Genomic DNA, 17824 nt, shown 5'->3' with positions numbered 1-17824 from the left:
GTAGAGTTTATAGAAGTATAATGTTTAATGTTTATGAATACAAGAAATTAATTTGCTAGTGATTTAGACCAGTTCTAAAATGCTAAGCTAGAGGTAGAAATGGTATAGTGCTTGGGAATGTAGAAGGCGATGCAAAATGAAAACAAATTTTTATTACTCAAAATATTAATAATGTGCATTTGTGAGGATGTTAAAATTGTATCACTGTAGGATAAATATTTTGATAATTTTAAAGATAAAAGGAAGAAAACCGGAGGATGGGCAAGTAGCGGAACAAGGGCCAGAGAGGTGGTAGAGTCTCCATCTTTGGAGACGCTCAGTACTTGACTGGACACAGCCCTGAGCATCCTGCTCTGGATGGCCGGGCTTTGAGTGGTGGCTGGGCCGTAGGACCTACAGAGGTGCCTCCAACCTTGATCACCTTAAGACCACTACTGGAGAGACATTCTGTTTATGCCACCAGGTGTATGCTATTCTGTCACTGCGGTAGACTGATGTCCTAGACAATTATTTCATCATACAATTTTCATCTTACCGAGGTAAAATATTTTGCAGTGGAGAATAATCTAATAGTAGTTTTGTAATTTTAAAATAGGAAGATGGCTCAGAGGTTGGCGTAGGAGGTGCCCAAGTAACTGGCTCAAATACACGGAAGCACATATTGCAAGTCTCCACTTTCCAGATGACAATATTAATGCTCTTTAACAACAGAGAAAAATATACATTTGAGGTAAGTGTTGCTTTTTCTCACCTGATTTTAAATAACTGGTTTAGGCACTTTCTTGTCCTCTTGAATAGACCTTTGAAGATCAGGTGCCTCTGATTGTATTTGAGTGTAGATTGGGCCAATAAATACAGGAAACAGATCACTAGCAGTGCACCTGGGAAGCAATCCTAGGGGAGGAAATTATTTGGGAACAGAAGTTTTCAGAAATGTTGGAAGATAGTTGTGAGTATGGTTATTCCTAGGCCATAGACCTATACAAAAGCTGAAGTTGGAATGCAGCAGGTAGCTCCATTTGCTTATTTTATCTTTGAGGAACTGTGTCTAGAGGCCAAAGGGTGGAGAAGGGTTTGTATCCTGGCTTCTTAAACACTGAAGTGCTTAAATTGGCAAGCTGGATTGAGCTGCAGTATGAATCAAAGAATGTTCATCCCTTGGCTGAATTGGTGAGCCAGAAAGGACAATGAAGAAGGTCCAGATAGATTCTTAACAAGGAGACTAGAGGGGTGTTGCTGGGAAAGGTTGAAGTGGTCAGCTGATAGACAATGATGAAGAAGCCTTTGGGAGTGGAGGAGGATCCTGTGCTATGAGGTTTGAGCATTGTATTGTTAATGTAAATTAATAGTTTCGTTGTAGATGTTAATCTTCTGTTTGAGAGAGCATTGGCAGCCTGGAAAAGCAGTATGGGTGCAGTTTGAAACAGAGTGGATTTCCAGGCTTTCTCATCTACTTTTGACTGTGCCATGCATAGTAATCATTTGCCTTTTTGTTTGGATTTTGGTTTTGGCTTATTTGACATTCTTCTACTCTGTTAATAAAGAATGTTTCTTTGAAATGGTCTCAGCTGGGATTAAGGCAGGCAGGGTTTGATAAGAGGCTCTTAATAAACTACTCATAGGTCAAAAAAAGATTATTTTAGAACACAGAAAGTCCTATGTGTTGTGAAATCTCTTGCAGGAACGTTACAGCTTTGAGTACTTTCTCTGCAGAATACTTGAGGGGGGAGAGGGGGACATAACAGCTCATTTTTTCTTGAAGTTGGTGTTGAAATTGGGCTGGTGGCTACTTTATTTCATGAAATTGTAGGCTTTATGAGTAGTAGAACCTCACCCATATATGAATAAATAATAATTGGTAGAGCAGTGAAAAATACAATTTTTAATACTTGCTCTAAAGTTTATTTTACTAAGACCAGATGATAGAGAAATATGTCTGTGTGCTTTTAGGTTGTGTATGTTTTGTTTATTTCTGGTTTGGGAGTTCTTAAACTCTTACTTTGTGTCCCACTGTAACTAAAACACTGAGAAGGCATATTTGTTTTGTTTGGTTTCTTTGGTGAAGTGTGTGGGAGTTGTCTTTAACTCCAGCCAGGAAAGCTTATGAAAACTTAAAAGTAGAATGAAGTTTACCTTTGTTCATTGATTATTGAATACCATGATTAATTGCTGAGTGCTGTGCAACTGTTATTTCTCTGTCATAACAAATTAGTGCTTTTACCACAACATAACATGAGAGATGACTTGTGGTGTGTGCTTGTGTAAGCATAAAACTGTCTGATATACAAATGTTTCTGCAGATTCACAGCTGAACGGATCAATTTGAAGTTGCCTTCACAGTTGAACAGACTTTGCTGTTTTGTTTTGCATTCAGTCTGAGTCTTAATTGCAAAGTTGACAAGATCCTCACAATAATCCCTAATAGCCATTAAGTCACGTAATCGAGGGAAAAATGGGATAATGATGATGCAAAATTTATGTGTAAGATGTTAGAGAAACTTAAAAGATTGTTGCATAGTTGCAATTCCTTCACAAAAATGTATGAAATTATTATATTCCTATACAGCAACACTTTATTTTTATATGCAAAAGAACTCGTGGCCATACGGGTTTAAGTTAATGCTACATGAATCTAAGAGGAAGAAGGATTGTCATGCTTGCCTTCAAGAATGCTAATTTTTTTCCAAGAATTCCATTTCTTCTAATCAAGTCTCAGCTAATACTCAGCATATTTTTCTGCTAGTTTACAGTACTTCTTAGTATTTTAAAAGGTGAAATACACTCTTTTTTTAATGATGACATCAAAAATAAGGGGAAAACTTTTGATTCTTTCTTTAGGTTTAACAAACAAAAAATACAAATGTGACTGTAGTAGAAGTAACGTTGTTGAATATTTCCACAAAAGTGAGAGATTAGAACCTAAAACTGGCTTATCTGTTTTCTCTTTTGCTGATCTCTGCTTTGGAAGATATACAAGTTGAAGGCTGTAATTAAAAATAAATTTTATTTTTATTTTGTCAACATAATGGCATAATGTTTTTCCCTCTAATAAACGTTTTTCTTGTGTAGAACTGGACAGAGGCAGTTCCATGCGTAGAATAATCTCTTTTGTAGTGTCCAGATAGAGCTCACCTGGTAATATTTTTAAAACTAAGATTGTGTAATTGGCACTGCTCTTGTGCACAACTCTAGTGTGGCCTTTAAAATAAGGCATTTTTGGAAATGGGGGGGAAAAAGTACACTTTTTTCACTATTACATCAAATGTCTATATAAAAATATGTTTAGAAAAATGATATGCTACAGACTGAAGGAAAAAGAGCACAGGAACATCTGTTATCCCCATTTACATTCATAGCTACAATTTTTTATCCAATGTGAAGTTTTTGCCTTCTTCTGAGGCAGCATATTGCAGTGCAATTCTTTCTGTGGTTCTTATTTTAATGCTAGCTTATAAATTCCGAAACCCAAATGGTTCACGTACGTTAGTGGCTGATTTGGAATGCTACAGAGTGAAGTAAAATCAACACAGAAATACATAGTGGTTAGTATAAGGATGTTTAGCATCAACAAAACTCAAATTCCATTTTAGCTCTTTGCTTCACTTTCATCAAAAGCAGAGAATATATTTCCTCGTAGAAGTGATTTAGTTTTGAAAGGATTAATTTTAGACGTTGATCAAAAAGCAAAGTTTGGGAGCCTGCATGTCACAGGCATTATATCATTAATAAGCTGGATTTGGTTTGTAGCCTAAAGGCTCTACATTTACCTGAGTCCTAAAATCTAAGTGTCACCTTCCTTTGGTTTGTTAAATTTATGCTGATCAGTCCATTTCAGTAAGACATTTTGTTTGTGACCATGTAAAGCATTATAGCATTTGGGTTTGGTTTTTTTTTTTTAAACTACTTCGTGCTGAATCTGGAAAAAATGTGTGAAGGTGATAACTGTGTTTTAAATAAAGCAACAAATGAAGAAATAGTAACTTTCTGTGAGCTGCTTGGGAAGAGGCATTTTGATACTAGCAAATAGTTAAAATATTTGGCTGCATGGCACTTATTTCAAATACTATGAATATTTATGATTGCATTATGCTAAGAATGCTCTTAAGTTTAAGAATGCTTTATTATTTCCCAATCATCCATAAACAGTAGTTATCAAAAAATCTGAAATTTTTTTATCTTAGACTTACTGATTATTAATTTTTTATTTACCTCATTCAAATGAATTTGAACTCAAGTCAAAAACATAATTTCACATAAAGTCAACATTGTACATGTAATGTTGGATGCACCGTAATTAATGACGGAGTCTGAGCAGAGGCCAGTACATCTAAATTATTTTATTACATGTTGTCAGTGGCTGATGGCCACAGAAGAGTGGCATTTTTTTCTGGATTGTTTTTTAAAAAAAATTGAGTATGCTCAAGAAATAACATAACTTAGTAGAACTTAGTTGTACTCTGAAGTTTGATTTTTTTTTTTTTTTTTTTTCTGGTGACTGTTTTAAAGAACTTAAAACAAGTTCTTTATAGTTCTTTACGGATCTTAGCATTTTGATCCCTGGGAGTTGTTACTGCTGCTTTTAGCCTGACGGTCATCAGTTTGACTTGTGTGCCATGAGCCTTAGGAATTTATGGGGACAGTGGAAGAGCTTGATACTGCTCTTGGAACTGAAGGTCAGGAAGCTGGGAAAGTGACAACTCTTGTGGACAGTTAGATGTCTGTGAGGTTTATTTTTTCTATTTGGTACTTTAGCTGCTAGAGGTCCTTCAAGAGTCTGAATGGGAATGTGAAATCAGAGATGTCTGCAGTTTCCTCAAACTAGAAGAAGGAAGAAAATAGAGATAAGGCTAAAATGAACTTCTAATGAATGGGAGCTCAGTAAACAAGTTAGGTTTGAGGAGGGAGGCAGTAGTAGTTGGCCTACTCCTAGAGCATGTTAAGACACCATTCTGCATCCAGTATAATTTGCTTGCTAAGTCATGATCACTGATGACTTACCTAACAGCTCTCAACTGAACTCTTTAAGAATACTGACAGAGGTGCAACAAGTTATGTACATGTTTTTATAAACATTCTTCTTCAAAGTTCGTTCATTTGCTGCACTATGTGTTTGGTTCTTTTGTATTTCACCTGGAGAAGTCCTAGCCAAGGGCATCTGGGCTGTAAATAAATTCTTTCAGGTTATTCAGAAAGGAGGTGTAATTAATCTAGAGTATTTCTATGTTATGGTGATACTAGACCTTGTTTGCTTCCATTTGTAAAGATCTTATTTTCAACAGTATTGCTGAATGCAATAGCATTTACGCAGTTCTTAGTCAGGAACATCATGGATGTTTTCCGTCACTGAATTACTTAGAAGATTTGATTTCACTCTCTTCAGCAAATGTTGGAGACAGTGGAAAAAATCCTTTCAGCATTCTCAAAAATTACAGTGAAATGAATCAGCTGGTTATTCATTCTTCTATTTTCAGCTCATGGTAACTCTTTACTTGACAGAATTCACTGTCTGTCTATTGACGCAGGTGGATAATTTTGTGTATACATATTGAGATTTTGCTACTGAATGAATTCTAACCTTTCAAGCCTCACAACTGTCATAACGCTCGTATTTCGCATACTTGAAGGTGAACATTTTAAGCAATTGGTGCTCTTTGCAAAGCATTATACATACTTGTGCCATAGCCATAAACTAATTAAGATATTTTTCTTTAGGAAATTCAACAAGAAACTGATATCCCCGAAAGAGAACTGGTTAGAGCCCTACAGTCCCTTGCATGTGGAAAACCAACACAACGTGTTCTCACAAAAGAGCCTAAATCAAAAGAAATAGAAAATGGTCATATATTTACAGTGAATGATCAGTTCACATCTAAACTACACAGAGTCAAGATTCAGACGGGTAAGTGACCTTTATATTCTATTGTCTTGCAGTCCCAAAACTGCCTTAAAATGTCAAATTATCTTTTGCAGGATTGATGTCCATACAAGTAAAAGGAAGAGAGTAATATAATTTTTTGTGCATGATTGGTTGCATCAAAATGAAAATACAAATACTGAGAAAAATGTGGAAGTCATAGTTAAGCATTTTACTTTACAAAATTTTTAGTTATCTCTGTAAAGGAAATGTTGAAAGAGAAATAAAATCCAAATTAAATAGTAAAATTAAAAATGCGCTACTGATTCATTCAGAAATAGGAAAATTGCTTCATAAATTGCTGTACTGCTGTGAAATTGAGTGATGTTTTTAAGCCCATGCTACAACAGCCGTGCCCAAGTGCCAGGTAGCTATGATGGTTTTGGGCAATGATTTCGGCTTAACAAGTAAGAGAAGCTGATCGGTACAATACCACTTCATTAGCTCATAGAAGTGCTGGTTTGTGTTATGCATAAGTAATATTGATAACTTTTGTCTAGAAAACTCTGGAATTAATTTATGAGTTGTAGCATTGCTGTGGATACACTTCATGGAGTCTTTTGGAAAATTAGTTCTTAGTTCTAGTACATCTAAAAATATTTACTGACTTTGCAGATCTTAGTACATAAAATATATGGCATCATTGGCAGTGTTGGAAGTGCAACATTGGTAATTCACATGCTGTTTGTTGCACGTAATATAACTTGTGGGGCTTCTGTGCAGCACGCTGTGTCCAGGGATGTAAGCCTGTAAAAGGCAGCAGTGCCTACGTACATTACGTTGCGTGTAATAGCTAGGCTGTCTTCATGCGTGTGCAGATTGCCGTGGTGTCAACACATTTGCCACGTCTGGAGAATTTTTCTGGTGCGCAGGAGCGCAGCAGCCAAATGAGGTTGTTTAGAACCCTCTGGTCAGGGCCCAGGGCACTTCCCTGGCATAATTGAAGTAATTCTGTGATAACTGTTCAAGCTTTAGTGGAATTCTGCTTTTTTATTTCCACTCCACAAATGTCTGTGAATGGGGAATATGATTTGGAGTTCAAGAAGGTTTTAGAGCAAATTTAATACTTGTGGGTCTTACACAGAAGACTTCTTGTGTCTGTCTCTTCAATAAATACTTGGAGCTTTTGAGCGAAGAAGGGTAGAGGGGAGAGTGGTATAGAGGTGTGGGAGGAGGGCTTGGCTATAATGATGCTTGGGTGAAAGGGCAAGAAAAGCTAGACATAAGGGCAGAAATAAAGCATAAATAGGAGAACAGAATACAAAGAATATAAATGAGTTGGAGAGGATAAAGTTAGACTATTTCTCCTGACTGATGAACTTTTAAAGTATTTAACTAGTTTGTGAAGTAAATTTTCAATCCTTTTTTCTATTTTAATTAATAGATTATTTGATATATTAGAGACAAATATTGAATGGGAACGTGGGGGTTGGTGGTGCCTGTAAGCAGGTTTGAGTACTGTTCAAATTTTAACATAGCCATAATTAAATAACAGATTGTTACCTTGTCAGTTGCTATCAAAATATGCCAGAAAGTGTTAATATGTTCTTGTGGCTCCTTTTCATAAAAAAAATCAAGTTTGAGAATGTCAAAACTCAGGAAAATATAACTTGAAGTTTAGATGAAATAAATAGTGAAACTAACACTTACACAATGAAATTAATTTTAATTTTGCTAACGTACTTTACATTCTCTTTCTTTAAGTTGCTGCCAAACAAGGAGAATCTGATCCAGAAAGGAAAGAAACAAGGCAGAAAGTAGATGATGACAGAAAACATGAGATAGAAGCTGCTATAGTTCGGATAATGAAATCTAGGAAGAAGATGCAACACAATGTGCTAGTAGCAGAGGTATACTTGTACACAGTTTTGATATGGGCTTGGGAATTCTTTTTGCTTTTCCTATTAATTCATGAAAGTTACACAGCTCTCACTAACATGATTCTGAAAGGCTTTTGAGAGATGCTGTATTTAATCCATCTCGGTTTTTTCCTCCCTGTGTATCTGAAGCCATCTAAATCCTTAGCCTTCAGTTCAGGATGTACTCATGGGTATATCTAATTTTCCTTCCTCCTTTTAGTGCTATTATGATGTTATCGAATTCCTTGAAATAACAGTTGGCAACAAAACCCACTGTACTTAACATTAATGATTTTCTGCTTTGATCTTGTTACTGACTGTTGGGTCCGGGTTTGAGAGATTTGAGCTCTTAGCAGAGAGAGAAAGAGTTCTGCCGCTCTTAACTCCTAAGGTCTGACAGCTTCAGGAATAGTACGCATTTTCCACTCTTGAACTCCCTTAGGGCTGTGAAATTGAGAGGATTATCAGGTTGCCTCCATTAGAGGATCAGCACTTTGAATCATACCCCAAAATGAGCAAGCAACTGATGGGGGGAAAAACTATCAGAAGTTTGCAGACTGCTTCTTATGCTTCATGGTTGTAGCCAGCCCTGTCTAAATGTATTTTTCTGATTATTTTGGTCAGTTAGGATACTTAATAATCTTACTTGCCCTGTGGTTTTATATTGTTGGTTTTGATCTTATGTTTTAGGTAACTCAGCAGCTGAAGGCTCGCTTCTTACCAAGTCCAGTTGTTATTAAAAAACGTATTGAAGGACTTATTGAGAGAGAATATTTGGCACGAACACCTGAGGATCGCAAAGTATACACTTACGTAGCATAAAATGCGTTCAGAAAATTTGATTTATTCTTGGACTATACTCTTCGCATGAACTGGGAAGTTCTTTTAAATCATTAATATTAAGACGACCATCTCTTCTATTAAATTACAATACATGTTCTAGACCATTCAGATCAAGCCTTTTACTCCTTTTGAGAGTTTTCAACATCAATTGATTGAGCTTCAGGCTTCTCAACGTTATCCCTGTAGAGATCATCCTTACAATTCTTCGGGAAAATGTGAATGTGCCGCGTTTGTTTTCAATACTGTATGAAAACAGAAAAATAAAAACAAATTTAGAAAATACAGCTCATTTAAAAAAATAAAATTGTTGGAATTTCATTTCCCCAGATCTTCAGTGTTGATGTAAATGTGTTTCTGTAGTGTTGCTTAGCACTTCGCGCATTGTATAAGTTGGGTTTAAAAGAAACCACAACTGGTAAGGCAGAATTCCCAGTTATATTGCTCTGCTTCAAATGTTTCTTTAACTAGCCATGTTTAATTTACATATTTGGTAATTTTTTGAAGACCCAAGAAGACAACTTGAGCATGTTTCACTCTTCCAGCTGCACTCACTGTTCCAACAACATGAATCAGGAACTTCTGGGGGCTCAGAGAAGACCGTAATAATTTTGGCTTTCCCTTCTGTAATTTGAGTTCTTCTAAATTAAACTCTATATTGATTAGGTTTGTTTTGGTTTCTTTATAGGAAAAAGGAAAAGATCTTAGTGTGTATAAACTGTATAATAATTTTTGCTGTTGTACTCACTGCTGATGGTGGATTGTACAGGGCGATGTTTTTATTTCACTAAATGTAGACAAAATAAATTTAAAATAAATTGATTTAGTGTACACAAACAACTAATTCAAGTGTGTTAGAGTACAGGGTTGACAATCTTTTGGAACTACATGCTGTCCCCTGGGGAAACGTACTGGGATTATATTTTGTTAATAAACATTATAGATGGATATGTAGCCCCAGGGCTTCCCATCATAAGTGCATATTACAGGAGATTAAAGTGAAGCCAGCTTGCCCTATTTGTTTTTAAAAATGCATTTTAAACATGCAATAAAAAATTGTTACTGTAATGAAATTTTTAGGTCTTACCCTGGAACTTTTTTCTTCTTGTCAGTATGCTGCAAAAACAGATTAAAAATTGCAGTTTAGTGGCATCGTTATTCTCACATTTAGAAATTGTTTGCAGTGTGCATTGTAGTGCAGAGTTTTTATTAAACAGTATTTCTGACATTCCAGTGCCCATATTACATGGTTTCTCTGCCATAGCTATTTTTGTTTTAATCAAAACCATTTTTTTTTCCTTGGTTGACATTGCTTTCATCCATAGGTATCGAAAAATATTGTTGGGATGGGCTTCCCAATAGGTAGAGCTGGAGTTGAAACGAAAAGAAAATCTTGGTTGTAGAGCATTAGGATACTGCCAGAGCTTTTCTTGATTAGCTGTATTAAACAATTATCTGGTGGCATAATGTAGCAATGTGATTGGAGAGTATTTTTCATAATGTGTCTCCAGTTTCACCCTTCTCCAGGCTGTTAGGATACAAATCCTAGCTATTGTTCCAAGTAGGATGTTTCCTCTGAAGAGAGGGGCTGGAACTGGGGTGGTATTTTAGCTTGGCTATTCTGAAGCTTTTTTTAAGAAGCTTTACTTAAGTTTACTGCACACCCCCAACACACTCACACACGAGATTAGCTTTTAAGTCATCAGAGGGGTGGTGGGTGAGGGACTTTCCTGTCATTGTTACCAAGAATTTAGCCCAAAAGAAACCATCTAGGCCGTTGGCCATTCTAAAAATGTGTTTGCTGACCGCTGTTAAAACACCAGTGTGTCTCTGCACAGTATATGCACAACTTCAGTAGGGGTGTAGTCGCTGTTTAGCCACAGAGCAGTACTGAGCACAGGTTGGATGGGAGTCTGGGTTTGGGATTGCCTCTTAAGTCATCTTCCACAAAATGTAACTCGCTCTTCCATGTGTCCGTGTGAAGGTTTTCCTTTATGCAGATCTTCTTCTTTAATAGCATGAATGCTGTGATAACTGCATGTTAATGCTTTCCCTTGTGCTTTTCAGGGAGAAATGGGTTCACATCCTTTTTCCCTGTGAAGCTTCTAGAGATGCTAACGCTGCTGTCTGTGACTGGAGGGCTTTGTCCTTAGCCTTGCGATTGTACTGCTGTGCATCCGCCAAAACTTTCTACCTCTGGTGGCTTTGGGAAGTGCTCAGCCTGAATGTTACGTGAATGACAGTACAATGGCATGTTGAAGGGTGGGTTTTTTACAACCTCTACGGGCAAGAGTGTTTGCTGAAAGAATAACAGGTGGCGATGGCTATGTTCAGTAACAAATACTTGGAGTATAGTTTAAATTTAATCAAATTTTGAAGACAATAATTATTCAGGAAGGGACTTTTGCTGAAGTCACCTTTTGGAAATGTGCCCTTTACCCCTGAAGAATGAGATCGTGATACTGAGGATTTAAAGATGGAGAATGTGAAAACTCTGGTCAGAGAGACAAGATGTCATTAGGACTTCGCTTAAGGTGAGCTTGATGCTCGTGCCTTTATGCTGTTCACGCACATTAGTGAGATTTCTTTTATAGTCCAAAATAGAATTCTGCTATGCCATATCTAATTTCATTTTTGTTTCCTTTCTTAATTTCCATTTAAAACTTCTTTGTAATTTTGTTAAAATTTCATCAGCAGAATTGTAGTTACATGTGTGAGTGTAGTTATTAGTAAGTTTGATTTCTTTGCATTAATGTGCAGTCAAATGCAGTAACAACATAATATACATGGAGTTTAATTCTTTAGAAGCGTTAAAATTAGGTTTTGAGTTTTATAGCTATTTGAAGATGCATAGGCACGTACTTTCCTTGTTAGACAACTTTATTTTAATGGGTCAAGAGTACCCTTCATTTGCCATCATAACAAATCAGATTTTCCTGTGTATCCCTGATTCAGTTCTTGCTCTTCAATGTTAGCTACCTTTACAGCTTTGGTTTGCTCTTTTTGTGTCCTAGAATTAATACGTACAATTTCCTCATTTGCTACGGAACAAAGGAACGTTAAGCATGTCTGCAAAGCAGATTGACTCTCGGATGCGAAGTTACTCCTGAATGAAATGTCTCTCCTCAAACCCTTTCCTAAAGATGAACTTTGCCCCGTGGACCCCAAAGCTTCCCACGTAATGCTGACTGTCCTCGTTACCTTTGCTCACTGAGAACTGGCAGCTGCCATCAGATTTGCTTTCCTGGGCCTGTAAAAACGGAAGCATTGCGCTAAATATTCTGGATGACCGAAGTATTTTTATTCACATGTATTATAATGAAATTGTACAGCACCTGATAGGTGGCACGTGTATATATATGTGTGTATGTATATGGTAATATATATGTGGTCATAGAGCCTGTCACGATGCATGGTTTAGGGGATAAGCTTGCAGAGATGAGTTCCCATTTTGTCAAAAGCGGCAAAAACTGGAACGACTCGTGGCCTCTAGTTGTATGTCCAAAACTGGCCAGAACCTTTATAGCTCAGTCCAAAACTCCTTGAGTCTGCTTTGTTCCTCGCAGTGGTTAGAGGCGAGGTGGGCTCTGGTCATTCGCTCCCGGTTCCTCAGAGCCGCCGTGGGCTGGAGCGAGGATTTGGCGGGCTGGAGCGAGGGTTTGGCGGGCTGGAGCGGGGCGGGCAGCAGTGCGCAGAGCTGGTAAGAGGCATCGTCTGGTTTGTGCCAGTACCAAAGCCCGGTTCCTGTTAATACTCATTTTGATACCTCGGACATTAAATGAAATGACCAATGTGCCCAGTCTGAACCATGAGTTTAATGGCTGCTCTGTCTCTGGAATGCGTCGTGTGAATAGTTTGTCGAATGCAGAACTTCACGTACAGCCAGCTGGAAGCTGGGTAAAAGAACAGGAGAATAACTTCCCTAACTTTCCGTCCTTCAGCGTGCGGGGAAGTGTTTCACAGAGTGCGCCCACAAATGGGACTGGATATTCTGAATCTGCCAGCTGGCTTCATCCACGTTTTAACCCTCTATCTGACATGGCAGAAGTGAATGTTAATGTAAACACGTGAAGATGCTGGTTTCAAGGAAGATAGTGGCAAGCCGTTACTTGTCCGACAACCGGCTGTGACAAACAGGCAGTGCAGACCCCCCCAGGGCAGCCTGCCTTGCGTTCTGGGGGCACGGTGGTCTCCTTCAGAGCGGCAGCTCTCCCAGATGTGCCGCGGTTCATGCGGCTGGTGGAACCTCACTGCGGTGGCTGGACCTTTCTCTGCAGGCAGGTGCTGCTGTGCTGGCGTTGGTACCTGCCAAGGTTATAAACCAGCTTCGCTCTCTGGGGTCTTGCTCTTCATGTCTCCTTCAAAGCTGGAACTCTGATGGGGAGTGAGTCCGTGGGAGTTAACATGTTTAATACCGTGGAGGTGAACATGACGTTTAGGGATGGGAAAAGAAATAACATTTGAACTTACAGCAGTGATGTTTTATTAATTATTCTTTCTCTTGCAGTTCAAAGCTTTAATTCTAGGTGCAATGGACGCTGAGGAACCCTCCGATCTTAATCACTGCTACTATGTTCCTCCTCTTTGAACAACACATCGCTGCGGTCCACTTTATTTGTACGCCTTACCCTTCAAACGCTGGCAAAGCATTGCCGTGTGACCTGTCAGAAGCTGAAGCTCGGGCGAAGGCGGTGCAGCACATTGTGCACGCTCAGGAGAGAAATGCTCGGGCAGCGGTGAGGGCGTTTGCAGAGAGGGGCTGTTCCGCTGTCATCGCAGCGGGTCCGCTGTCCTGCAGGGAGGAAGGCGCAGCTCTGGGGAGAGCTTCCTCTGCACGGAAGCAGTAAATAAGCTCTCCTTTTCCCTCTCCTCCTCTTCTTTTCCTTGCCTAAAGCTCCGTTAAACACTCACATCTTCAACAAGCTGCTCTTAGTTTCTGACTTGAAACATTAAGAACGTGTTTTGCGATGGCACGGATGGGGCAGGAAAAGCAACTCCTCTTCCCGTTTGGTGTGACACGTTCGAGGATGAGGCAAATGAGGAGTGAGAGTCACACACGCAGTGTCAGGTGATGAAACAAAATCGTGTTCGATCTGGAAACTGAGTCTGAAAATTGTGAGTTTTCAATCTAGTCACGGGACACGTGCCATTGCAAGTTACAATGCTGGATTTTATTTCTTGAATGTTTCTTGCAAGCTGAAAAAGAGAGATTTCTAAAGGCCGCAGAAAGTGTTGGGATTATTTGGCAGTGACAAATATATTTGTGATGCTTATTATTTATTGTCTACTTACTTATTTTCCCTTCTGTCCAGTGTAACCTTCTCTTTGGATGAGTGTTACGGGGCTGGGGTATCATCTGACATAGAGCCTTGTGCATCATCAACTTGGAGTGGGTTTTAAGGAAATGAACAGAAAAATACTAACGAACCTTGTCTAGACTGAAATCTCAATGTCTTGAGTGCTGCTGTTGCAGCAGTTGGTCTGCACTTACGTGATATGACAGCATTTGGGCTCGCTAGTAATAGCCTTCATAAGGAAACGCGTGTTATGGAAATCAGGGCGGGATTTAGCCCTCCCAAAAGGAATGTCTCCTGAGCTCACGGAAACGCACCGTATCTCCCGTGCGCGTTTCTTGTCCTTTGAGTGCTGTGTTTTAATAACGAACTCCAATTTTGCAGTTGATGGAGGCTCTGAACATCAAGCCCTGCCCTGGGCGGAATCCCACTGACGCTGCGGTTTTGTTGGAGCGGGGCGGCATCGGGCAGCAGCGAGCAACTGCTCGGTGCCTTTGAGAAACTGGCTGGGTGGCGTGCGGGAGGCAGGGGCAGCAGTGATGCGCCGAGCAGGGGCACGCGCGGGTTTCTTTTGCGAGAACCCTGTTATGTGCGCGTTCACTGTGGGTGCTTTTCTCCAGCTGATGCTGTACAACGTTAAAGTTTTGGATGAACAGTGCTATAATTACAGCATGTTGGCCAACACCATTGCTGCGGTTTGATTTATGGGTCGTGGCCTCAACTGGGCAAAATGCCTGTTGAAATCTCGAGGAATTCATCCCAAGTCCCAGGCTGCGTGATTTAGCGCTGGGTGCTCGCTGTAGAGATCCATCTCAGTTGCTTGTTCCCTTGAAGGATTTGCTACTCGTTGCGCTGCCTGGGTGAAGCTGGGGGTTGCATTCCTCCAGGAAGCAGATTTCACAAAGAAGCGAGCGTAAAATGTAGTTCTGGGAAGCCTTGATGCAAATTAAGCCTACTGTTAGTCTTTTCTGAGCTGGAACCCAGGTGAGGGAGTAATGTCCGAAACCGCACTACTCAGCGCTTGTCTGTTGGCTTCGCCCATGTGTCGTGATATAGAATAATATCAGTGTGGAATAATATTTTGCATTCAGTCTGCTCAGGTAATAATGGCATCAGAAGATAAGAGCAACAGAAAAATCAGGTTTTAGCTAGGAATTGTTGAATAACAGACAGAAAAGAGTGAAAATACTATTCCGGGTTCTCAAATCATGGTGCTTCTGCACTTTAAGTGTCTTTAGCTTCTTTGGCATCTTCTGCACTTCAGCTGCAGTAAGATTGTTCTCTGAAAACCCAGTGCAGATGTGGTCTTATTACCTGGGGACAAGGATGCTTTCTCTCAGGTGGGCTGTTAGGATCATCTTTAGGCTAGTAGGTTTTTTTACCCTCTTGTTTTTAACCTTAGTTCTTTATTATTCTCATTAGGTTAGTACCTGGAGCCTCAGTTATGATCACATTGTATTTATCCTGTATGTGGAAAGACACAGCATTAGTTCCTGCTTTAAGGAGCTTATAATTCTATTTTCACGGGCAGGGAAGTCCTGAAGTCCTCAAAGTGAAGCTGCGTTAGAGCCTGATAGTTCCTCGCTGTGGCCTTTGAGTTCCCATGCTGCTTTTTCTTTGCAAAGTTTGCTAGGCCATGTGCCAAATCCCAGTAATGCCCAACTTTTTTAGACCTTGCGAGCCACTTCTGCTAATATTTGTTGTTGTTTGATGCTCGGTATTGCTTCTTTTGAAATTCTGTTGAAGATGAAGCTAATAATCTCCTGCAGCTCGTCTGTCACAGCATTTGTTATCAACTTAATTACGCAAATCTGCGATTCCACCATAACGTGGGATCCAGGCCAAGACTGGGTCTTTTAATTAGATTTTGGGGTGTATTATTCTGCATTTCAGAAGGGTTGCCCTCAGGAAAGGGAGTAATTAGAAGCCTTCGCACCACATAAGCCTGAGCGTGGACTCTTTGGTGAGCTCACCATCTCCTGGTGACTTGCTCCTATTAACGCTCGGTAGGGTGCAGTTTCTCTCGCATCTGCTGCTGGCCTTCCAAGAATTTTGCCTTGAATTGTCTTCAACAACGCTAGATGTAAGCTGATTAGAGAAACATTTCACTGGGCCCTGCAGGTCTCGGTTAGATGTGCCTGTTTTCTTTTTCTGGAAGGTTTTTAATTGAAATGTAATTTATATAAAAATTGCTAGGTTAAATCTTTCAGAAATGAGTCCCTGAAGCTGGGCACTTAAATGGACACGTAGGCAAGCTGACACCCCCTCGTCCCACACTGACCTGGGTGGGAGTGGGGTTGATGCTGGGGATGTGGGCAGAGGGCTCCCAAAGACGCCAGCTCGGGTCCGTGCTAGGTCTTGGCTCTGTGTAGTCAAGTCAACACACTTGACTTTGTTTTCTACTACTAATTTCTGATACGACCTCCTCTTGGCTCATTATGCTTCGGGGATCTTAGTTTGTGTGTATGGAGTGCTTTGGGGTTCTTTTGAAATATTTTAACCAAACTGAAGAGTGAGGAAGAATGTATCTGTCTGCAAGCACCCCAGAACTTGCTGAGGACACGTAGCCCAGATTTGGTTGGAGCCGAATACAAAAACTTCCTCGATCACGTTGTATAAATCCAAATCTCACAAACTTTGTGCTTGTGACTGGTGGGATGTCTGCAGCCAGGCAAGGACATGCTGTGCCTTTTTATGACGTCTTTGTTACTAATAGGAAACTGTAAAGTGCAAAGCGTGTTTCACAGCTTTTGGGGGCGTGCAGCACGTGCGGGTTGCTGCGAGCCAAGGCGCGCTGCCGGCAGCAGTCGGTACGGGAACCTGGCTGCTGGCGCTGAGTGACACCTGAACTGTGGAGGAGTGTCTGCAAAGAAACTTGCGCATCTTTGGTTACAGGCACTTATTTGGAAGGCTTTCTACTTTTTCCTGTGTTCAAACTGCTTGAGTTGGAACCATCTGAACAAGTGGAGCTGGCCTTCTGCCGTTCCTGCTCTCTTCGAGATTTCCCTTGCCCGCGGCTGTAGTGGCCATCAGCTGTGCAAGGGGAGGGAAGCCAGTGGGTGTGAAAGGCATCTGTATCACCACGTCTCGGGCATCAGGAGTGGGAAAGCTGACCCAGGCTTCAGGTACACAGAGGGTCTTTGTTCCTCTCCCTGACCCTTGTCTTGCTTCCGGATCTCGTGCACCACGTAGAGCGCAGAACAGGGGCTGGGGGCACGGCGGCGTTGCTGCACAGCCAGCACTATCAGCGGGCTGGCTCTCGCCCGACACCGTTACGCATTGCGGCAGCATCCCCTCTCTCCCCATTGCCTTTCCCCTGCTTAAGCAGAGCGGGAACTTGTTTGGGGCTGGCAGCTGTGGCATCAGCCCCGTTTGTATCGCTGCAATGGCTCCGGTTTAACATGGAGTTTCCAAGATCCTGCTGAAGTCGGTATGTATTTGGAAACTCAGCCCTCAGTCTAGGCTCTCTTTTTCCTGAAAGATCTTTCTCAGGTACCAATGGGAAAAGCTCGTTTGCCTCCAAGATTACGGCAGTTTTAACACAGGCTTCAGCAGGGTCAGGGTTTGGTCCGTTGCCAGCCGTCTCCCTCATCTCTGTGTCTTGACGCTGCTCTCCCAGCCAGTACTCACACCACAGCCTGTGTTGCTTGAGGGTAATTTATTTGCTTTACTTTTTTAAATGTAGTCGCTAAGGGAAAATGTGGTTTGCTCCTAGCTGTCCCTCTGACAGCGTGCTTACTGCCGCAAGGATGGCTGTTCTCCCAGCCGCCGTGGCCGTCAGGAGGAACCTCTCTCACTGTAGTTTGCATTTTATCTCCCGTGAGTCGTGCAACGCTGTCTTGCCCGTGCATCTCCCAGCACAGCGCTTCTCACAGCGGGAGCCTCGAGTCGCTGTGTCCCGTCCATGGGAGGAGTTG

General features: G+C 40.7%; 1 protein-coding gene across 1 annotated transcript in view; it reads left to right on the top strand.

The window, feature by feature from the left end:
* The window catches only part of CUL3 (cullin 3), a 59576-nt gene extending 50126 nt beyond the window's left edge, over positions 1-9450 (top strand). Inside the window, exons 13-16 of the mRNA XM_054835120.1 lie at positions 596-730; positions 5713-5899; positions 7619-7764; positions 8464-9450. Of these exons, the coding sequence (XP_054691095.1) occupies positions 596-730; positions 5713-5899; positions 7619-7764; positions 8464-8595 (600 nt within the window). The 3' untranslated portion in view covers positions 8596-9450. The remainder of the gene's footprint in view (positions 1-595; positions 731-5712; positions 5900-7618; positions 7765-8463) is intronic.
* The last annotated feature ends 8374 nt before the right edge of the window (positions 9451-17824 follow it).

This window comes from Grus americana, chromosome 9 (assembly GCF_028858705.1).
Source record: "Grus americana isolate bGruAme1 chromosome 9, bGruAme1.mat, whole genome shotgun sequence".
Lineage (NCBI taxonomy): Eukaryota > Metazoa > Chordata > Aves > Gruiformes > Gruidae > Grus > Grus americana.
This window is presented reverse-complemented; position numbering and strand designations above follow the sequence as displayed.